General features: G+C 45.5%; 1 protein-coding gene across 1 annotated transcript in view; it reads left to right on the plus strand.

Moving 5' to 3' along the window:
* TG (thyroglobulin) overlaps positions 1-23279 on the plus strand; it is a 173349-nt gene that overhangs the window by 42690 nt on the left and 107380 nt on the right. The window contains exons 21-34 of the mRNA XM_082236144.1: positions 1466-1615; positions 3340-3510; positions 8566-8688; positions 10112-10227; positions 11478-11586; positions 12887-13084; positions 14011-14178; positions 15110-15175; positions 15481-15546; positions 17116-17253; positions 18800-18976; positions 20072-20183; positions 21451-21530; positions 22209-22352. Of these exons, the coding sequence (XP_082092270.1) occupies positions 1466-1615; positions 3340-3510; positions 8566-8688; positions 10112-10227; positions 11478-11586; positions 12887-13084; positions 14011-14178; positions 15110-15175; positions 15481-15546; positions 17116-17253; positions 18800-18976; positions 20072-20183; positions 21451-21530; positions 22209-22352 (1818 nt within the window). The remainder of the gene's footprint in view (positions 1-1465; positions 1616-3339; positions 3511-8565; positions 8689-10111; positions 10228-11477; positions 11587-12886; positions 13085-14010; positions 14179-15109; positions 15176-15480; positions 15547-17115; positions 17254-18799; positions 18977-20071; positions 20184-21450; positions 21531-22208; positions 22353-23279) is intronic.

The raw sequence follows: 23279 nt of genomic DNA on the forward strand, positions 1-23279 counted from the left end.
GGGTTACTTCTGGGTTTTGCCCGCACATGCACAGATGCGCAAAATGACATCACGTGCATGCACAGAAGCAGTGAATCACGACCCGCGCGTGCGCAGACGCGGGTTGCATTCTTTTCAGGTTGTGAACGGGCCTCTGGAACGGATCCTGTTCGCAACCAGAGGTATCACTGTACACAATAAAACAATTCAATTAAAAGAAGGTGACTTTATGTTATTTGAAAGACCTCTCGCCTTTGCTATTGGTGTTATCATTTCATACCATTCCCCCCTGTTCACTGTCATTCTTATATGGCCAGCCCTACCATTAGGCAATGTGAAGTGACCGCCCCAGACAGCAGATTCTGAGGTTAACTCCCCGGCTGTTTTTCCTGAGATCTCTGGACATTTTCCTCTGCTGGAGGACAAAGTTTTAGAAACAGAGAATTGTAGAGCTGGAAGGGACCCTGAGAATCATCTAGTTTAACCCCCTGCAATGCAGGAATATGCAGCTGTCCAACACTGGGATCAAACCTGCAACCTTGACATTATCAGCACCACTCTCTAACCAACTTTGAAATATTCAGTGACTGGTCCAGTTGGCTTTTGTACATGGAAAGTTGGAGAGGGAAGAGAGAGAGAGAGAGAGAGAGAGAGAGAGAGAGAGAGAGGGAGGGAGGGAGGGAGGGAGAGAGAAACTATCAAGCCCATCTCTGGCAGCAAAATGTCTGTGATCAACTCTCAGCAGCTGAATTGGCACATATTTTTTTGTAAAAACCAAAAAACTGGCTTCATCATCCAGACAGCAAGTGTTCCCATTGCCAGTATAATGACATCATGGTGCTATACAGCTAATCAGATTTGGCTGTGTGACAACAGCACTCTTCTCTCCCTGTGAGCGGGAGAATATTTTCACCCTGCTTTGTTGCTGGAATAGGGATCTCTTTTTGCAAGAGACCTCTCTCCCTACCACCCACCAAAAAGTGAATTATGCACCCCTCCTTATTTCAGCCCTCTTAAATGTTAAATAAAGAGTGAGGAAAAACTAGAACCCTATAATCTGGACATTTATATTTTTTTAAAAAGCCCAAGCAAGCGCAAATGAAGCTGTGCTATTTCTGCTACGTCCACATATATCCTTGGGAGCAGACAAAACTTCCACATTCCTCATGGGGATACTGAGGGTATTTCAAACTTTTGTTGTAAAGCGTAGGAGAAGTCGCTGAGTGAGCATGTTAGGCAAATGTTACTGCTTGAAATGAAATGCATTATTATTTATGGTTATTATTATTATGTTTGTTATTCTAAATGTTGATAATTTATCGTTAAATCGGTTGCAACGGTTACTTTTAATGAAAAGCTAGTTTTGAGCTACAGATTTCCAGATGCCGCAGCATGGTTCCCATGCATATACATTTGTGACTTCTGGTTGAATTTAAAATTATCCTTGGATTCCATAGGAATAATACATCCTTTCCCCCCTTTGCAGTGGTCTGCCCTCCAGGCACCTCCTTCCAGAATGATGGCTGCCTTCCATGCCCCTCTGGATTCTATCAAGATCAAGCTGGTAGTTCCTCCTGCATCAGATGTCCTCTCGGGAAAACAACTGTCTCTACTGGAGCCTTCAGAGCTGAGCACTGTAAGAGTCTGGGAAAATCTGCATTCTGTATCTTTCCATTGGGAAAAGATTGGTTTCCGGGCTGAAAATATACTGTTGCACGCACCCCAATCAATTTCCAATTTCAGGGGTTCATTCTGTTCCTTGGAATGAATGTCAATGGCACATATTGTCATAGAATTCTACTCAATATTGATCCGGAGTAGATTCCAGTGTATCGTTAGCGGAGTAAAAACTTAAACACGTTACAGGATTCCCCCCAAAATAGATCAGAGGGAGTCAATATTTCATCCAGTGGAGCTTCACTGCTACTGAAGGCAAATGAGCATAATGTTCACAAATCCAATACATTCAGGATTGGCACCGTCTATAAGAAATCCAGTTGCAGCAGACTTAACTTAAACTTACAATAACTTATAATAAGACTAAACCTTAACACTATGTGTGTACAGAACACCACACCAGAAGGAATAGAGATAGAAAGAGAAAGGTGAAACCCCGGCTCCTTCCGGCCTTACTTTTATAGTCAGCATGACCTTGACTGAAAGAGATAAGAGTTTCAGCCAGCTGTACTCAGCTTCTCTGAAGGAATAACCCAAACATCATGAACCTTCTGCTTGCTTCTTTCACACAGAGAAGCTTCCAAAACCCTCTTGAATTAGTCAGAAGAGGAAAGATCTCTACACATCAGATCAATACGTTCTGCACTAAGAAAATGCAAACTGACACATATATTACAACCTGAGCATAGGCTAAGGATGAGGCTCACAACATGAATGCTCTAACAGATCTGGACTCCCCAGGTCCAGGGAAGCCCCATAACACAGCTTTAGGTCCAGCAAGACATGCCTCTGTGTCTCCAGCTTCCAGGATCAGCTAGACTCTTTCACACAAGAACCCATTGGTCTATTGTTCTCCATCTTAGGATGGTGTGGCATCCAGCTAGCTGAGATGGGAAAAGCCCCACCAAACTTGTCTCTATGGCAGCCTCTTAGGACACGTGAATGAAGGTACTTAACTGGCCAGCCAAGGCCATTATCTTACAAAGAAACTTGTCTGACCAGTTCAGCAGCCTTTTCTACTACCTTCTAAACCTCAGTGGGTATAAGACAAACAAGCCAGGAAGGATATAATCCAGACTTATCCCTCAAACCTATAGCAATACATTTGTAGACTACTGATCCTATGATAGAGAATGAGACTGCACATACATACATAATTTTATTTCTATGCCGCCTTTCCCCAGTTCAAACCATGCTCAAGGTGGTTTACAACATGAAAAAATATGCATAACTGCAACATAACAAAATTAGTCACAAATGGTAAAGAAAACTTTTAAAAAAACATATACAACCAAACTGAACAATCTGAATGTAGAATTCTGGACCGTAGCCAATCAGACCACAGTTGTCATATTGTTCAACAATCCCCCACATAAAAACTCCTTGCATAAGATAAACTAGCATGTGACACAGAGAGCTCTAGTAAACCTTCCTTTCAGATGTGTAAGGTTTTGTTTTGATTTTACATACGTCCTAAGACATCTACCAGTGAACTGTACCGCCTCATTCTGTATAGGTCGACTAGGGCAATAGAGAGCTTTAACCCACTTTAATCGTACAAACCTAAATTAACAGGGTGCTCTTGAAACCCTTCCACAAAATGGCACACCAACTCTCTCTCTCTCTCTCTCTCTCTCTCTCTCTCTCTCTCTCTCTCTCTCTTTAACTTTCCCTGCAAATAAGGTGTCACTGACTGCCAAAGGGATGAACAAGCTGTGCGGTGTGAGGAAAACGGTCAATACAGGCCTTCCTTTGAAGACCCTGCTACCAACAAATCTTTTTGCGTGGATAGCCTTGGAAACATATTGGACTGGACCGAAACAGATGGCCCACTTACAGACTCCCAGTGTTCAGGTGAGTGGACTAGACAAGCTTTTATCCCATGCAGGTGGAACCTGGAAACACAAGCAGTTGTCCCCATGAATGGTGGGTTTGTGAGTCTGCTAGCCACTTGGCGGCCACTTAAACTTCAGCTTTAGCCACTCAGAGAGGAGGGATGTCTGTGGCTTGTGAGTGATGTATGTCTGCTGCTCCTATTTGCTCCCATTTCCCCCTTGCTGTGGAAATATTGCGGCGGTGGGCTTATCAGTTCCTGGGAAAGGGAACAAGAAGAGGATGCTGGTATTCTGGTCAAAGAGGTTAGACACCTTTGGTGTTGACAATCGTCTAATTTGGTACGATGCAAATTCCTGTGTCTTTACCCCCCTTGGTTTGCCCATTCAGTTCCATGGGTAGGCAAACTAAGGCCCGGGGGCCGGATGCGGCCCAATCGCCTTCTAAATCCGGCCTGCGGACGGTCCGGGAATCAGTGTGTTTTTACATGAGTAGAATGTGTCCTTTTATTTAAAATGCATCTCTGGGTTATTTGTGGGGCCTGCCTGGTGTTTTTACAAGTAGAATGTGTGCTTTTATTTAAAATGCATCTCTGGGTTATTTGTGGGGCATAGGAATTCATTCATTTTTCTTCCCCAAAATATAGTCTGGCCCCCCCACAATGTCTGAGGGACAGTGGACCGGCTCCCTGTTGAAAAAGTTTGCTGACCCCTGAGCCTCTCTCCCAGACTTGTAGATCTGCACAGTGGTGGTGGTGGTGGTGATGATGATGATGATAATAATAATAATAATAATAATAATAATAATAATAATAATAATACCCTGCCTATCTGGCTGGGTTGTCCGAGTCACTTTGGACGGCTTCCAACACATATAAAAAGACAATAAAACACCAAACATTTGAAACTTTCTGATACAGGTCTGATGTCCTCTAAAATGTACATTCCCACACAGCTTATCTCTGTATCAGAAGTACAACGTCATTTTTCTCTTATAGAACAATGTACGGAAATGTATTGATTTTTACCTGTCGTAGTACTTTTACACCTTTCTTTTTCACAGTTGTTTTTTCCTTTTACTCTATCTCTTATTTATTTATCTCTGCTTTCTATTGTTGTTCTAATAAAATATCAATCAATCAATAATAAAAATCAATCTCCAGAGATCTGCTGATTTCTCTGCTGTGAAAATGCGATGAAAATTATGAAGCGCTTCGAGAATGAAAGAAGTGCTACACAGGCGACGATGACTTGCAATCATTAATACTGCTTCCCTTTATAGTCTGTAGCCCTATTTCTGCCTGGTCTCAAATGTGGGGCTATTTCTTCCCCTCCACCCGCTTTCTGTTCCTGGCTCAAACCTGGGGTTCCCTTTCCAAGCAGAAATGAGGGTTTGATTAAAAGCACCTGCGGCCGTCCGCAGCGCTGACAACAATGACCATTTGTTTCTGATTAGCGTGGGCTGGTTTTGCTTTGAGGAGACAAATGATTCGTTGGAAAGGTTGATCTCCCTAACTTTTCTTTTGTGATGTCGCTTTTGCTCAGATCCTCCTGGCGGTTCTCGCCATGAGGCTCCAATGTGTAGCACACCCAGAATTGTTACCTGTTTCTGTGGGTTTTTCTAATGCTCAGGTATCGGAGGACGAAGACAGCAGGTGCCACTAGGAGTAGGAGAAGGGGGGTACAATTGAAGAATGGAGTGGCAGGTCTTTCTAAAGTAGGCAGGAACACAGGGATCCTAACTCTTGGTCCATCTAGTTTTTCTACACATTGATGTTGGTTCTGATCAGAGCTAAGCCGTGAGTTTTCCCAGGGCAAGTGGCAGTACAACAACATCATCAACAACAAACCTGCTTGGGCTCATGCCTAGAAGTCATGGGACAAGCAGAGGGAATCTCAGACCAAAAAGAAGTGTGGATGAACCTGAAGGGCTGAGTCTGAAATCCTGGAGAACTGCTGCTAGTCAGTGCCCTTCTTCTTCTTCTTCTTCTTCTTCTTCTTCTTCTTCTTCTTCTTCTTCTTCTTCTTCTTCTACTATCACTTGTAGCTGAGTAACATTGTCTTCTATGAACATGGTCTTAACAGTGGGTCCATAAGTGACTGTGGAGACCAATTCTGAATCCACACGTCCTTCCACAGTGGGGACATAGATTTCTGGGCAGGAGTTGATCATGGTGACGGTTTGCCAAGAGTGCCTTCCTCTTAGCACATTTCTCCCTTTTGTTCTGAGTTCGAGCGTCTTCAAAGCCCAAGACACCTTTGGCAAAGGCTGTTCTCCAGTTGGAGCACTCGCAGGCCAGTGTTTCCCAGTTGTTGGTGTTTATACTAGATTTGTTTGTATTTACCTTGAGAGAATCTTTAAACCTCTTTTGCTGACCACCAGCATTATGCTTTCCATTTTTACGTTCGGAATAGAGTAGTTGCTTTGGAAGACAAGAATCAGGCATTCGCACAACACGACCAGTCCAACGAAGCTGATGTCGAAGAATCATCGCTTTGACACTGGTGACTGGCAGTTAACCTCCAGGGTTTCAGAAAGGACACATTCCCAGCCCTTCCTCGAGATGATGGGGATTGAACATGACACCTTCTTCATGCAGAGCAGATGCTCTACCACTGAGCAGATCCCCATAAATGATAAAATGGTGCCTCTTGATTGAACCAACATAGATAGGTGGAAGGCAGGCTGATAGAGAAATAAGCCTTACCTGTTCCATTTGTCTTGCTTGTTCATCCCTCTGTTCCTCTTGAATTTAGGTCTAACTCAGGCATGGCCAAACTGGGCCCTCCAGCTGTTTTGGGACTACAACTCCCATCATCCCTAGCTAACAGGACCAGTGGTCAGGGATTATGGGAACTGTAGTCCCAAAACAGCTGGAGGGCCAAGTTTGGTCGTGCCTGGTCTAACTGAAAGAAATAGGTAAAGGTACCCCTAACCGTTAGGTCCAGTCGCGGACGACACTGGGGTTGCACGCTCATCTCGCTCTATAGGTCGAGGGAGCCAGAGTTTGTCCGCAGACAGCTTCCAGGTCATGTGGCCAGCATGACTAAGCCGCTTCTGGCGAACCAGAGCAGCACACAGAAACGACGTTTACCTTCCTGCCGGAGCGGTACCTATTTATCTACTTGCACTTTGATGTGCTAGGTGGGCAGGAGCTGGGACTGAACAACAGGAGCTCAGCCCGTCACGGGGATTTGAACTGCCGACCTACTGATCGGCAAGCCCTAGGCTCTGTGGTGTAGACCACAGTGCCACCCGTGTCCCAACTGAAAGAAATAGTAAAATCAATTTTTGGAACTGTAGCATGTGTGATTTGCTGTAGCTTCTATATCCTTCATTGACATATTTTTGCTGTCTGTGTACCCTCTGATGCAAGGCCTGTTGTGAGGTAAATAAGTTTATCAGTGATTGGCAGATTGGCATTGCTGATCAAGGGCTATTTAAAGCCAGCCATTAGAATGATGTGGAAATCTCTGGTCTCTTGAGTGAAGCTGTTACTTCTCACACCTTTAAAAGTTCTAATTCCCAGGCATGGCTTTTCAGGCAAAGGGTGTGGACTTTCTCTTTCTTTCTTTTATGAGGAAAAGCTGGGGAGTTTGGCAAGACTTGATCCTGAGGGCCAAGAAGTGATTGGCCTAAATTGCTTTAATGAGAGGTTAATTTCGCTTTCTATCTCCTATCCTTCGAGGCCAAGCTGGCAACCGCTCCTCTCTTGAATGTCTGCCTCAACACGCTCCTAATGTAATTTCTGGCATTTGTTTAAGAGAGGTTGTAGAAAAGAGACAGATTCCAAGCAAGTAGCTGTGTTAGGTAATCTGTAGTAGCAAAAAAAGCAAGAAAGAGTCCCAAAGTCTCTTGGAACCGAATGCATTTATTGTGGTATGAAGTTTCACAGGCAAAGGCCTGCTTTGTTGGCAAGGAAAATAACAATCCACAGCCTTTATATGGTGGTGAATTCAACACCCATTGGAATGTGTTACTCTGGAGGAGCCATTATACCTTTTACTTGTCTGGTGATGAAATGTTATCATTTTCTTTAGAAACTGTCATTTGTTAAGGATGCAGACAGTTGTTAGGATGCCCTATTCCTCTAACAGAGCTAGAATCCCCATAGTGTTTAACAGGCAGTTCCTTTCTCCAGAAGTTTCAGTGAACATCTCCAATAGCATTAAACTGGCATATCTGATAGCATTGGACTACTGCAATGCGCTCTACGTGGAGCTACCTTTGAAGGTGACCCGGAAACTGCAACTAATCCAGAACGCAGCAGCTAGACTGGTGACTGGGAGTGGCTGCCGGGACCACATAACACCGGTCCTGAGAGATCTGCATTGGCTCCCAGTACGTTTCCAAGCACAATTCAAAGTGTTGGTGCTGACCTTTAAAGCCCTAAACAGCTTCAGTCCTGTATACCTGAAGTAGCGTCCCCACCCCCATCATTCAGCCCGGACCCTGAGATCCAACGCCAAGGGCCTTCTGGCAGTTCACTGCGAGAAGTGAGGTTACAAGGAACCAGAGGGCCTTTTCGGTAGTGGCGCCCACCCTGTGGAACGCCCTCCCATCAGATGTCAAGGAAATAAGCAGCTATCCTGTTTTTAAAAGACATCTGAAGTTGTCTTAGGGAAGTTTTTAATATTTAATGCTGTATTTAATGCTAGTTTGGGAGCCGCCCAGAGTGGCTGGGGAAACTCAGCCAGATGGGTGGGGTATAAATAATAAATTATTATTATTATTATTATTATTATTATTATTATTATTATTCAGGTATGAGTGCTGGGTTTCACATAAACTCATCCAACTGTTTATAGGTGTCATCAAAGCTAAGATAGCCCTTGACCTAATCAGCAGATATCCATATTCTCAGAAGCATGTATGTAGCCAATTACAGGTTGGTGGATCTGGGTCCCCAATCTCTCATTCTTGATCCCCCACCCCATCACCACCGAGCTATCTGGATCTCCAAAGAACACACAGAATTTAAATTGATAAAGACCTTCACATCATTCTGAAATGTGTGCTTCAAAACGGACGGGTCATGATCAAATATGACTGTTCTTGGATCTGCTTTTGTTTCAGTCTTCAGGCGCTTTGAGAGAGTTCCTGCTTCCAAGCTCTCCTTCGCAACAGAAGAGGTAGAAACGATTAGATCCAAAACCACCCCAGGAGAACCTGAGAGTGTGCTCCAACAGTGCATGGCAGGTAAGAGAGTGGATTTCCGTTTCTTCTTTGCAAAAGTCAGTTTGGGAAAACGTTCCAACTTTTCTGAGAACTTTCCCTCCTTGGGACTCTTAGATGCACACCTAATTCTAGTCTGGTCTCACTCCAAAGGGCCCTAGCAGTCTACTTTAATTATAGTTTAATGGGGTGAGACGTGATGGTTCACCACTGGCTTCCTCGTCTCTCCTCCAGAGGAGGTTGGCAGCATCAGAAGTACTAGGGAAGAAGGCCATGAATGATGGGGCAAGTCCTTTTCCCCAGCTGTTCAGATGTCTGTCTGTCTGTCTGCTAGTGCCCATCTTACTGCATATTATTATTATTCATTTCATTTCTATACCGCTTCATATTTTTAAGAAAAAAAATATCCAAGCAGTTTACAACATATTAAACCATAAAACAAAACAATCCAGAGTAAAATTTTGCTGAATAAAGTCAAATATAAAGTATACATTCAAAGCAACATAATTCACCAGAAGCTAAAATACCACCTTAAAGATTTCAAAATAAAACCAGGCCAACTGCAGAGTGCCTATTTAATGCAGCCAAGTTAGCATTTATTTTTATTTCTTTTGTATTAATATGGACACGTAAAAACTACAGTAAAAGTGATAAGTGTAACAGATAAAAATGCATCTAGAAATAGAAAAAAAGGATGTACAATGGGGAGAAAAACCTAGAAAACAACTGAGAATACAATACCACATTTTTATCTTAAACATTTCAAAAGTAAACATTATTAGATGAAGTGAAATATAAAAAGCACATTTAAAACAGCAGAACTGGCAAGAGAATAAAACAGAACATGTATTCTGCTGTTGCTTCCAGTCCTGACGATGGCGGCTGGCAGCTGTGGAAGCTCAGGCTCAGTGACCTGGGTCTGCGCTAAGAGACAGCCTCAGCAACCTCTTCTGCAGCCTCAGCTTTTATTGCCAGAGCCAATCAGGGCTCTGCCCTCTCTGCTAGGGTTGCCATGTGTCCTCTTTTTCCAGGACACGTCCTCTTTTTCATGGGTGTGTAAAATGAGAGTCGTCATAGCGATCCTGAGTTAAAAGTAGAAGTCGGAAATTGTGTCCCCTTCAAAATATGGCAACCCTGTGACCCAGGCCAGGGGTGGAAGGGAGGCCTGCAAGGCAAGGAGAAGATCTTCCAAGACTCCTAGGCAAGATGATCTATTTTTCTGTGTTATGCAGTAAAGTCTCAGAGCATCAGTCTAGAGAAGGGTTTTGACCGTCGTAGTTTTGATGCCTGCAAAGACAAAAGGGAGCAAGTGCAGTTGTTGGAGCGGTGCCCCATTCAGTTGACATCCTCAACAAACAGAATGTATTCACCCAACTTGAACTGTGGAAGACGCCTATTTCCGTTGGCCAACGTTAAATGCAAGGCTTAAGTCTTTCTATCCTTTCAGAGTGCAAGAAGGACGAGTCATGTGGGTTTCTCACCTTGTCTGCTGCTGGGACGGGGACACTGTGTGAGCTGTACAGCGCTCGGGAGAGCAACTACAATTGTTCCACCTCTGGATTGGTAACTGAACACAGTTCTTTTATGATGAATCTTCCAGGCGAATGAAGCTTGGATGGATACCAGCCATCCTTTTGGTTTTTCAAAATGTTGGCTGTGTACCAACCTGCTGGAAAGAAGGTATTTTGCGTGACCAGGCGCAACAGCCCCAGCCCCCAGGGACCATAAGAAAGGAATAAAGACTCTGACAACATTATGGAATTAAAATTAGGCCAAGAATTTATTAAACTTCTGAATGTAGGAAGACCTTGGCTTTGGTCTTGGGCGTGTATCCCTCCCAGCCCCCCAGCCAGGGGAACTGGGGCACATCAGGGTAAATGGGATATTTGGGTGCTCTGCGAGACGTAAGTGTAGCAGGCAGCCAAGCCCATATCCCCACATGCAGGGTAGTTCACTGACGACCTTTCAGTGTATGGCCAGTGACACCCATATATATAACCCCTTTAAGAGGGGACCCTGCAATCGCTGCTGGAGGAGGGTGAGTCACCACTTCACGCCCCCCCCCCCCCAAGAAGGAAGAAAAGACTAAAGGATTCTGCCCAAGGCCATAAGAAGAGTTTGGATTTGGATTGGATATCCCGCTTTATCACTACCCTAAGGAGTCTCAAAGCGGCTAACATTCTCCTTTCCCTTCCTCTCCCACAACAAACACTCTGTGGGGTGAGTGGGGCTGAGAGACTTCAGAGAAGTGTGACTAGTCCAAGGTCACCCAGCAGCTGCATGTGGAGGAGCGGGGAAGCGAACCCGGTTCCCCAGATTACGAGTCTACCACTCTTAACCACTAAACCACACTGGCTCTCATAACCGCCAAAGTTGTGACAAATTGCTACAGGGAAGACAAAACCTGCCAATGCAGGAAAATTTCTTCCCGGTCCTTCAACAGCAACCAGTCAAAGACCATAGCAGCACCCACTAAACAGGAAGAAAAAGTTAACCTGCAAACAAGAAAACATTAAACAAAGGGAGGGTAGGGAGGGTGAATCTCCAGAGCCGACTGCCTGGCTATCGTCAGCTCCACCCCCTATTTATAAATGGGGCTGGCCCCCCACCTCCCAGCAAGAAACTTGATTATTGAGGCTGGATGTGAACCTTCAAATAATAACACTGAGAGGCAAGCCAGCCCCCTGTCTACTAGAAAGTTCCCTGGGAACCGTAGCACCGTGCGCGATCCCACAAAGGGCACCCACATTAGAAAGTGTGAATGCTCATTATTTACCATCACAAATTTTTATGTGCATATCTTTTGACCACAGGTTCAGGGTGCTTGGGATAACGCTGCCACCACAAGCGTGGCTCATCTCAGCTGCCTGGTTAAAGTGAGAAGCCAAGATAAGGATGGAGTGAGAGTGTACCTGAAGAAAGGTATGTGCTAAATAACATGAGCAAAAGAGTGTTGGGATGTGTCCGGGGAGACGGGGGCATTTGGCAGGCCCCCAGCTGGCTCCTGCCCACAGGCCGGCAGCCAGGTGAACTCCAGTTCTCAGAACAGCATCAAAACTGCGACTCAAGCCTCAGAGCCCTTTAGAGACTGAGCACGCAAGCCAGCAGAGATAAGAACTCTTTGCAACAGAAGTAGCGGACAGAGGCATATGTAAGCATATTTACAAGCATTTATTCAGCATCAGGACAAAAGTAAAACATGTCTGCTTCCCTTCGTGTCCAAGCAAACAGCATAGGCAAAAGCTATATACAACGGAAGTTCCCAGCAGACTGTGCTGGAAGTAAACAGACATGTGACATACAACAAGTCCACAAGCCTGTTCTAAAGGTGGAACGGAACTATATCCTAACATCCTCCTCCTTTCCATGTAACCTGTAGTGCCTGTGGTTCAACCCAATTGTAACTGCTGTACATAAACCCTAAGTTGTTCTCTGTTAACAACCTTAGACAACAGATCTGCAGGAATATCATTTCCTGGCATGTAGGACACCACAAACCTGTTCTAAAGGTGGAACAGAACTATATCCTAACAAAGAGAGCACCAAAAATTATTGGTGTGTGTGTGTTCTCATATTATTGCTATCCTTCAGCCTTTCACTTTCCAGATGGACACCAAATCCCATCAGTCTGAGCAAAGATAACCAAGGGATAGGCATGAAGGGAGCTGGAGCACAACATCATATGGGGACTGTCTTAGGACTCAGCTACATTAGTAAAAAAAAGTGTTTTGAATGCGTTATAATACTGTGACACCAGATGGCGCTGCAGAGTTCCGTCTTTCGACCACGTGATTTCCCACTTTGAGGTTTATAACACGTTTTCCTGAAACGTTTGGGGGTTTTTTTGACGTGCCTAGATCCAGCCTTAGAATACAGGCCACAGCCTTACACCCACTCTGACAATTTGTCCACATATTGTCTCTTGGTGGAAATGCCCGGTCTCTCAGGTAGAAAATAATATCAGAAGGGCATAAAAAGAGCTGGCTCAGGCCGGTCTAACATCCTGTTTTCACAATGGCCAGCCAGATGCCCTCAAGCAGGGACCTAAGTTCTCAGCAGCACTCTCCTCCTTTGTGAATCCTAGCAACTGTCCTAGGTCTATTTCTTCCTAAAGCCTTGAGAAAGCAACCTGGTATTTGCCTCACGTCATTTGCCCCGAAGCTCCAATTTGGATTGCAGAGCTCCTTTTTTAAAATGTTATCCCCCCCCTCTTTCCTCGCAGGACAAGAGTTCACGACAGCTGGAGTCAAGACTTTTGAGAGGACTGATTTCCAGGATGTTGTTTCTGGCGTGTACCGCAATCTGGTCCTCTCAGCAGCTGGTACATCTTTGACCGATGTTCATCTCTTCTGCCGCCAGGCCTGCAGCCAAGATGCTTGCTGTGATGGGTTTATCTTGAGCCAGGTCATACTTGATGGAGGTAACTCTGCTCAGGCTACAGATGTGGAAGGCAAAGGTCATCCTTCCATTTATCCCACTTAATGAGAACATTTTTAAACAAACAAACAACCAACCAAAACAAAGCAGAAACGGTTGGTCTTGTTGATCTCATCTCAAATTGGAGCCAGGTTTTAAAGTTTTAAGTGATTAATCTTCACTCATGGCAACTTGTATTTATTAAATGTTATTAAATGATGTTTGGCATGGAATCGACCTTTTTTGGGAGGGAGGGGGGTGTAGCTGTGTAAAGGGTCTCCTGGTTATTGGAACAGGAGGAATTATAGGGGAAATAAAGGAACCGTCCCCGATCCCAGCAGAGTCTGATCTTTATTTACTTGGATAATTTTTATACTTGCTCCCGGGCAAGATAAACAGCAGGCTCCAAGAGCAGCAGTTTGCTGTGATGTATAAACAGGACAGGGACGTGGGTGGCGCTGTGGGTTAAACTACAGAGCCTAGGATTTGCCAATCAGAAGGTCGGCGGTTCAAATCCCTGCGACGGGGTGAGCTCCCATTGCTCAGTCCCTGCTCCTGCCAACCTAGCAGTTCGAAAGCACATCAAAGTGCAAGTAGATAAATAGGTACCGCTCCGGCGGGAAGGTAAACAGCGTTTCCGTGCACTGCTCTGGTTCGTCAGAAGCAGCTTAGTCATGCTGGCCACATGACCCTGAAGCTGTCTGCGGACAAACGCCGGATCCCTCAGCCAATAAAGCGAGATGAGCGCCGCAACCCCAGAGTTGGTCACGACTGGACCTAATGGTCAGGGGTCCCTTTACCTTTACCTTTATAAACAGGACCTTTTTCCAAGACTGGGCCGCTAGTGTCAAAATAAAAGTATAATGGCCAAGATTGTTCAACAAGGAGGTGGAGCTGCAAACTTGCAATTCTTTCCTTGGCTTTATCCAGGTAGCATCATATGCGGCCTGATGAGCTACCCAGACACATTAATCTGCAACGTTAATAGCTGGGATGCAAGCTCGACGCGTGAACGAGGCGATTCCTGCCAAAAAGTAAAGTACAATACTGGGAAGACGCAGTATGCATTCAGTTTGGGAGGCCAAGTTCTCACAGGGTGTAAGTATTTGCCAATCTTATACTGCACCGTTGTTGTTTGCTACTCAGATGTAGGAATGGGCAGTGTAAATATAATATATCCCTCCTTTCTCTAAGGGACTGAAGTCAGAGAGCATTTCCTTCTGTCTTATTCAAGCAGTGTTCATGTATGGCAGGGTATGGGGAGCCATTTGTAGCTCGAGAGCCACCATCACTTCTGGGCAACTTTTCAGGGGCCACATGACAGTGTTGTTCAGGGCCTGAGGCAAACGGCGTTGGAGGGATGAATGCACATTTTGCCTTTGTACATCAGGAGACTTTTGTGCACCATTCTCTGCCATCCATCCGGGCAAGGAGGAGGCAGTCTCAAGAGTCCAGGGATGTCTTCCAGCAGAAATGCTCAAGAAGGATGCTAAAAAGGAGTGTGGCCTGTGGGGAGTCCCAAATGTCACATAGAGAGGCTTCTGGGCCTGAGGTTCCTCACCCGTGATATACTATTATTTATTAAATTTGTATATTGCCCTATACCCGTCAATCTCAGGGCGGTTCACAACATAAAATCATACTATAAAGATGAATGCAAAGTAGGTACAGGGGAACCTCAGGTTATGTACCGTCCTCCTTATGAATGCTTAGGGTAACATGCTCCACTAACCTGGAAGTAGATGCTCCCGGTTGTGAACTTTGCCCCAGGATGAGAGTGGAAGTCACCCTCTGGTGGCACGGTGGCAGTGGGAGGCCCCATTAGCGAAAGCGCGCCTCAAGTTAAGAACGGTTTCGGGTTAAGAATGGACCTCCGGAACGAATTAAGTTCATAACCGGAGGTACCACTGTTGTTATTTTACAAAGAGGGGACTAAAGATGTGCAGAAATTGTTTGACCCCTGTGGCCAGTACTAAGACACAGGTGATAGTTGTAAGCAGAAATAAATAGTGTTTCCTTCCTTCGTCAGCTTCCGAGCCAACAGAAAAAGCCAACAGTCCCTTCTCCAGCTTTCAGCGTGTTTATCTATGGAGAGGTAAGCAGTTTGCTGCCCATCCCCCTCTTTCTCTTTCTGATAGCCTGAAAGGAATATTGCATATGCTTATTCCGCTAGAACTTGGTCAATTCGTGGGACCCGCAACAAAATATTGCCGTCTGGGGTGCTCCTGTCCCAGATTCGAGCTCCAATGTATGCCATCCCATCCCACATCTCCCCAATACACAACCGGCATTCCGCCACCACTGAGCATGCTCAGTTCTCATTTGGCTATCAACTCAGTAACGTCTTGGAGGACAATCGCACCACCAAAGTGTCTCAAGCTGAGTCCTGTCTCATTCTAGATTCCGACATGATGACCCGAGTGAGATGTGATGGTGCTGTCTCTCCAACTGAGCCACAGCTTTCAGGTATGCCAACGTATACCAAGGGAAATGGATTGTGTGTTTGAGTTACCGCCAGACTTTACAAAATAATATACCTTAATCTCAATGTTTGGCTTTGGGGGTCGGGATTTAACCAGGAGTGGATAAAATGGGCCCATTTCCCCTGCAAGTGTCAGGAGTTCAGCCTACACTTGAGTAGGACCCTGGCAGAGACACATGCCCGACTGGCATGTTTTCTCCCTCCTGGTCCTTCATTCAGGAGCTTCAAAAGCTTTCTTCAGCCTGAACATCACAGCGACCGATGCCAACAGACACCGGCACACTTAGGGATCCGCAGAGTCTTCACAGCTTGCATGATAGACCTCAGCAACTCAGCATTTTGGCTAATCTACTTTATTTACATATCAACACCCACAGAGCACTGCAACATGGCTCCCTCTCTCTCTAGCATCAGACAGCAAAGAGAAAAAGAGCAAAGGAGAATAGTCCCACTTCACGGAACACAGTAACACAAACATCCTGTCTCCATCACTTCCCACTCTGTGGAGTCAAAACATACACTGTCATGTGATAGACAAAAATCCCATGACTGCCATCATGGAGCAGGAATTCTAACAACAATTTCAGAACATATACTAAAATATCAGTGTGCCAATCCACTCTTGAGAACCAGTGAATGACAAACTCATCAGCAGCCAGGCTGAGACACTAATGCCCAACAAATAAGTAAAGAAATATGTTCAAAACAGTCGGTGCCAGCCATATTTTTGAAAGAACTGAGTTCCATAACTGAGGCACCACCACTGAGAAGACCTTCCCTCGAGTTGGCACACAGCAAATAGCAGATGGCCACAATATTGCCAGGGAGGCCTCCTCCACAGTTCTCACTGCAACTGCTTTTTAACCATTCTTCTTAGTGCTTAGTCCAGTTATACCCAAGGTTGTCAATATTCTAGAACTCCCTGGGGGAAGACTTTCCTGTTCCAACAAGCATTGGATCTGCAAGGTTGATTATTTCTCTGACTTGGTCTATTGTTTTACTCTCTTAAAGTTTTATCAGGATACTTTCTAATTCCTTTCCCTGAAAATTTGAGACGCGTGGTTTTATTGTAACTCCTGTGACTTATTCTTATTAGCTGCTTTGAGCACAGAATATGGAAAGATGGGGTACAGATATAGCTATATATAGCCACTGCTTTTTTCTAAAAAAAATATTTAGGGGTGCTCTCACTTTGACTCAAGAAAACCACCATTTTATAGTTCAAATTGGGAAAAACAAATACAGTAAATGGACAAAAGTACAAAGATTCACAAAATGTTTAGGGGTATGCGCCCCCCTGTGTCCCTCCAGAAAAAGCACTGCGTATAGCTATATACTGTATATAAAAGCACCTATCTACTGCCATACTACCCTGAACATGTCCAATCCTGTCTGATCTCAGAAGCTAAGCAGGGTCAGGCCCAGTTAGTACTTGGATTAAAAGCAGCTTCCACTAATATGGTGGACTGTAGGTGTTTTGAAATACAACTTCCATCAATCCTGACTAGCTGCATTAAAGCATCTCTTTTGCTTTTTCTCTTTGGGCTCATTAGCTTCTGCAAGGGAACACTTTTCTCTGATGGAAAGCAGCCAAATCCTGATCAACCACAATCGTTCCCTACCGTCCCAAGAGTACTGGCTCTTCAAGCCCAGATATTCAGCGGAGCAGGCTCTTCACTGGTGTCTTGCACGTAAGAAATCTTAGATCATGGGGCTAGTTATTCGCAAACGACATATTCAGTGGTGGCCTCATGTTTTGGGGAGCTCTTGGGAAATGCACCATTCAACTGTTGCTGTTTCCAGCTCCTCCTCCTTTGTTTCTTAAGAACATAAGAGCCCTGATGGATCAGGACAATGGCCCACTTTGTCCAGCCTCCTGTTCTCACAGTGGCCATCTAGATGCCTGCAGGAAGCCCTCAAGCATAACCCGAGTGCAGCAGAGCTTTTCTCCTCTTGTGATTTCTCCACACTGAGGTCCAGGCTCCGAGGGCCTTCTGGCGGTTCCCTCACTGCGAGAAGTGAGGTTACAGGGAACCAGGCAGAGGGCCTTCTCGGTAGTGGCACCTTCCCTGTGGAATGCCCTCCCACCAGATGTCAAAGAAAAGAACCACTACCAGACTTTTAGAAGACATCTGAAGGCAGCCCTGTTTAGGGAAGCTTTTAATGTTTGAAGTTTTATCGTGTTTTTAATATTCTGTGGTTGGGGAGGCCCGGCCAGATGCGTGGGGTATAAGTAATAAATTATTATTAATAATATTATGATTCCTGGCAATACTGCTTCCAGGAGTAGAGGTAGAAAATAGCCATTGTGGAAATTTTGAGAGGTTCTTTCTTTTGCCCCAAAAAGAAAGAAGAAGATGTTTTCTCTCCCTGGTTGGTACGGGAGAAGGAAAAGCAGCAAGACATTGAATTTGAGGAAGGGAACCTACTGAGAATTTGGGACCTCTACATTATGAGATAGTAAGACTCAGTGGGATGAGGAATATGGGAGTTGTAGCAAAGGTGGAGCATAGGATGTCCAAGAGCTGTGTCCCATTTTAGCCATACTCAGAGCAGACCCATTGAAATTAATGGACATAGAATCATAGAATCATAGAATCGTAGAGTTGGAAGAGACCACAAGGGCCATCGAGTCCAACCCCCTGCCAAGCAGGAAACACCATCAGAGCACTCCTGACATATGGTTGTCAAGCCTCTGCTTAAAGACCTCCAAAGGAGGAGACTCCACCACACTCCTTGGCAGCAAATTCCACTGTCGAACAGCTCTTACTGTCAGGAAGTTCTTCCTAATGTTTAGGTGGAATCTTCTTTCTTGTAGTTTGGATCCATCGCTCCGTGTCCACTTCTCTGGAGCAGCAGAAAACAATCTTTCTCCCTTCTCTATGTGACATCCTTTTATATATTTGAACATGGCTATCATATCACCCCTTAACCTCCTATTCTCCAGGCTAAACATGCCCAGCTCCCTTAGCCGTTCCTCATAAGGCATCGTTTCCAGGCCTTTGACCATTTTGGTTGCCTTCCTCTGGACACGTTCCAGTTTGTCAGTGTCCTTCTTGAATTGTGGTGCCCAGAACTGGACACAGTACTCCAGGTGAGGTCTGACCAGAGCAGAATACAGTGGCACTATTACTTCCCTTGATCTAGATGCTATACTCCTATTGACTAACTTGGGTCCATTTCTTTCAGTGGCTCTGCTCTCAGTACAACCTACTGAGGGATCCTTATCTCTTCTAGGTTGTGTAGAAGATGAGTTCTGCCAGCTGGTTGATATGCGCAACGACACAACTGGAACATACTTCCCCTGCATCCTCTATCCAGCAGCCCAATTTTGTGACAATTTCATTAACAACATCCCTGAGAACTGCAACATCGTGTTGCCTCGGAAGCCGCACCTTTTGTATCAGAAGGCAGGTGAGTTAAAAGCAGGTGTCTCTCTCACATTCACGCCATACCCTCTGTGTGAGCGAATCTGCGCCTTGCCTTTCAAAAAAAAAAAAAAAAGGTATTGCAGCAGAGGAACGAATCTTACGAATAGTAAGGAATTGTATCTAGGAAAGGATCTGAGGGTGAAGCTGTAGGCAGCTGCTGAGCCTAGGAGGTCAGGCCCAAGGGTCAGAGCCAGGAAGAAGAGCTAAGCGTAAGAAGGTCATGGACTGGTTGGACACAGAGGAATGGTGGGAGGAACCAGCTGGAGAACCCCCAAGGGAAGAAGGCTTAGGGCCCGGGGATTGGTGGTGGGATGACAATGAGTGGTTAGAGGGAGAACACTGGGAAGAGATGTTGGAAGCTGAAGAGGTAATAGGGCTTAGTGAGCTGGGAGATTCTGTGGCAGACAGAAGTTCAGAATCAGAGGCAGCAGCTGAAGCAGGGGAGGAGGGAGGCCAAAAGGCAGAGATGAATCTGGCTGGTGAAGAGGCAAGGGTGTCTCCCCCTCCTGCTGCAACAAGCTTCCCTCCACCCTCGTCTCCCAGGACCAGGCAAGGCATGAAGTGGGAGGAGCAAAGACAGACACACGGGTGCAGTCTCTGATTTCTTGGGGGGGAAACTCTGGAGAGGAGGAGACATGGACAGTTGCTGGGAGGCAGGGACTTCTAGTCACACGCCAGTTGCTTCATGGGGGCAAGACCTACCAGAGATGAGTTACTGTGCTCATTAGGCCTGACATTCCTGTGAAGATCCTGTTCTGCTATTAAAGAGTTAACTCCAACTTTCTCGGTGTGATTTATTGCTGGTTTGCTCCAGTCACAGAACACGCTGAAGCCAGAAACGGCCCAGGGAAGTCCCAGCCTAAAGCGAAAGCTTTCCTGTTGAGGAAAACCAGTGGTCACAACATGGCTCAGGCCTGTTCGTGTCCCCCTAGCTGTGGGTGAGACACAACCCCTACAGTGGCTTCAGCCCCTGTAGCACAATGCAAGTACCTGCTCAAAGAGACCAGTGGGAACTGGAGCAAGCTTCAAACTAGGAGCTTTCAATATTTTTAAAATTGCGAATGTTGTTGTTTTGCAGTCTCTCTCGAAGGTGCCATAAAGAACTTTTACACCCGCATACCATTCCGTAGAGTATCAGGAAACTCTGTGAGCAACAAGATGGATGTGTCTGGAAAAACAGTATCGAATGGGTATGCTTGTTTCATCTTTGCTTTGGAATGCGAGGCTCTTTGCAACTTCATCTGAGCAATTTAAGATTTGTCCTGTATAGGTAGGAGGCTAAAATCAGAGGACTAGACAGGCCTCAGAGGTCTTCCCAGGACCAGATGGAGTATCTCCTGCATGCACGAAGCCACTTCTGTGTGTGTTACAGTAGACCTACTTCCTTACTGCTTAAATTAACTGCGTCTTCTAGACCACAGATGGATTACTCTGTTCCCACTCCATGTCAGTTTTACACATGCTTATTCATAAGTTTCTTTCCCCCCGTTTTTGCATAAATCTGTGAAAATCTATATCATCTATCTATCTATCTATCTATCTATCTATCATTCTATCTATCTATCTATCTATCTATATCTATCTATCTATCTATCTATCTATCTATCTATCACCTATCTATCTATCTATCTATCTATCATCTATCTATCTATCATATATCTATTTCTCTATCTCCCCACAACAACCCTGTGAAGTAAGTTAGGCTGAGAGATTAAGGTCACCCAATGAGCTTCATGGGGACGCGGGTGGCGCTGTGGGTTAAACCACAGAGCCTAGGACTTGCTGATCGTCAGGTCGGCGGTTCGAATCCCCACGACGGAGTGAGCTCCCGTTGCTAGGTCCCTGCTCCTGCCAACCTAGCAGTTCGAAAGCATGTCAAAGTGCAAGTAGATAAATAGGAACCGCTCCGGCGGGAAGGTAATCGGCGTTTCTGTGCGCTGCTCTGGTTCGCCAGAAGCGGCTTAGTCATGCTGGCCACATGACCCTTAAGCTGTCAGCGGACAAATGCCGGCTCCCTCAGCCATGGAGCGAGATGAGCGCCGCAACCCCAGAGTCGGTCACGACTGGACCTAATGGTCAGGGGTACCTTTACCTTTACCTTTTAATGAGCTTCATGGCTGAGTGGGGATTCGAACTCTGGTCTCCCAGGTCCTAGCCCAACACGCTAACCATTATGAAGCCAGTGCAGACTTCTGAGCACTGGAATAATATGCTGGAGATTGTCTATCCCCACCTACAGTCCAGCTGCAGTTCAGTTTTCACCGCTCAGCTCAAAGTGACATCCTGTCACCCCTTAGGCATCCTATGTCTCCTTTCCTTAGAGTAAGGCCCACTGGACACAGTAAATATACATTGGATCATGCTATTAGTCAAGTACAGAAGTGAACCATAGCTCACAACTTAGTTGTGAAATGATCTCAGTTTTTGTGTTTCAAATACTTTCTGTCTTTCCTGCAGGTTTTTCGACTGTGAGCATCTCTGTGACGCTGATCCTTGTTGCTTGGGCTTTGGACTTTTAAATGCTTCCCAAGGAACAGGTGTGTGTGTGTGTGTGTGCGTGTGTGTGCGTCACTGCAAACCTATAAGCAGTGGGTTATCTTATTTCACAGGGAAAATAAAAGATGACCTGGCCATCTTGTGTGGGATTCCCCACCAAACTGACAACTACCCCTTCCCTCACAGAAGCTGAGCTGCAAACTGTTTTCCTCCCCGAGTGACAAAACCTTCTGAGCCTGCCACACCAGCTCAGCCAATCAGAGCCAGATGCCTTTCTGCCAGAAGTGCCGTGTAATGCAGATTTATTTACATGTGCAACCTCCCACATCTGAAAGACACAGAGGGAGGCAGTAAATTCGAAATACGCTAATAAAACATCCCTCTGAAATAGTCAGTATTTCACAAATGCTCACCCATTATTTTTTCTGAACTTGATTTCTGGACCTCCTCCGAAAACAGCAGAAGCCAGCACAATGAGTCCTTTTAGCACAATGAAGCTTTCCCCTGTCCCTTCCTGTGCCTCTGTGCACCCTCAAATCAGCTGTGGGGAGGTCCGGACAACCCCCCAGAACTGCAAGTGGTGGGAGGAGATAGGAGAAAGTTCCGTTTGGTAAGCAAAAATGCTTCCACTGTCGAAACAATCGTAAGAATGCCACATTGAATTCCACCCATCTGTAGAAAAGAGAGCCGCCATAAATGTATATTCCTTCCCCTTGCAGGTGGCAAGGTCTTGTGTTTGGTTCTGAACAGTTTGGGAATCCAAACATGCAGCGAGGAACTAAGAAGCGACTGGCAGCTTTCAGATTGCACATCTGCAGAAACAGAAACCAGGGTCCATCCCTTTGGTTGGTATCAAAGAACAGGTGAGTCGCAGCGTGAACGCTGTAATATTTTATACATACAGTCAAACCTTGGTTGTTGAACATAAACCATTTTGGAAGCCTGTTCGGCATCCGAAATGTTTAACAACCAAGGTGCGGCTTCCAATTGGTTGCAGGAGCTTCCTGCACTCAGAGGAAGCTGTGTCGGACGTTCGGCTACCAAAAAACGTTTGAAAACTGGAGCATTTATGAAATATACTCGAGAGTGGATTTCATGCTCTTTATTCAGCTCATAGTGGTGAGGAGGAATCTAAGTTCCCCCAGAATGTCTGCTTTATATACATTATTTACACAATGGGCCCCACGTGATTGGCTAATCCCGGGATTCGCCTGTAGGCCAATCAGGTTGTGGATTCACTTCCACCTGGAGCTGGATTGGGTGGCCGTTGTGGACCAATCAGACTGCTGCATTCTGGACCTTATTGTTCTAGGACCAAGCAGACTGCTGCCTTTTGGATCCTATTCAACTCAGTACATAACAATTTATTTCCCGTTTTTTGGCGTTTGGGAGCCGAAATGTTCCAAAATGGAGGTGTTCAAGATCTGAGATTTGACTGTAATATTACGTAATGAGGTATATGCTGTGTTGGGGTGGGGTGTAATGCTTCTTCTGGGGTAGTTTGCCCCATTTGGTCCCCACCTTGCACTCACCTGTGGCTCCTAGAAGCTGTCAGCATGCGACAGCAGCCACACCTTGGAAAACGGCTTCGGGTGGCTGGCTAAACCAGGTGAGGGTAGCTAAAACCTTTGGCGAGTTAGCGAAGGCAGGCTCTGGCAAATTGAGAGGAGAGACCAATAGTGGGTCCAACGATCAAGAAGGCAATTTCTGCAAATGTTGTAAAGGGGAATGAGGGGCAGATGGGGCTTCTCAATTTGGGAAGGCAGCCCAGAAAGGAGGAGGAAAACTCT

The sequence above is a fragment of the Podarcis vaucheri genome (assembly GCF_965113315.1).
Source record: "Podarcis vaucheri genome assembly, chromosome: 8".
NCBI lineage: Eukaryota > Metazoa > Chordata > Lepidosauria > Squamata > Lacertidae > Podarcis > Podarcis vaucheri.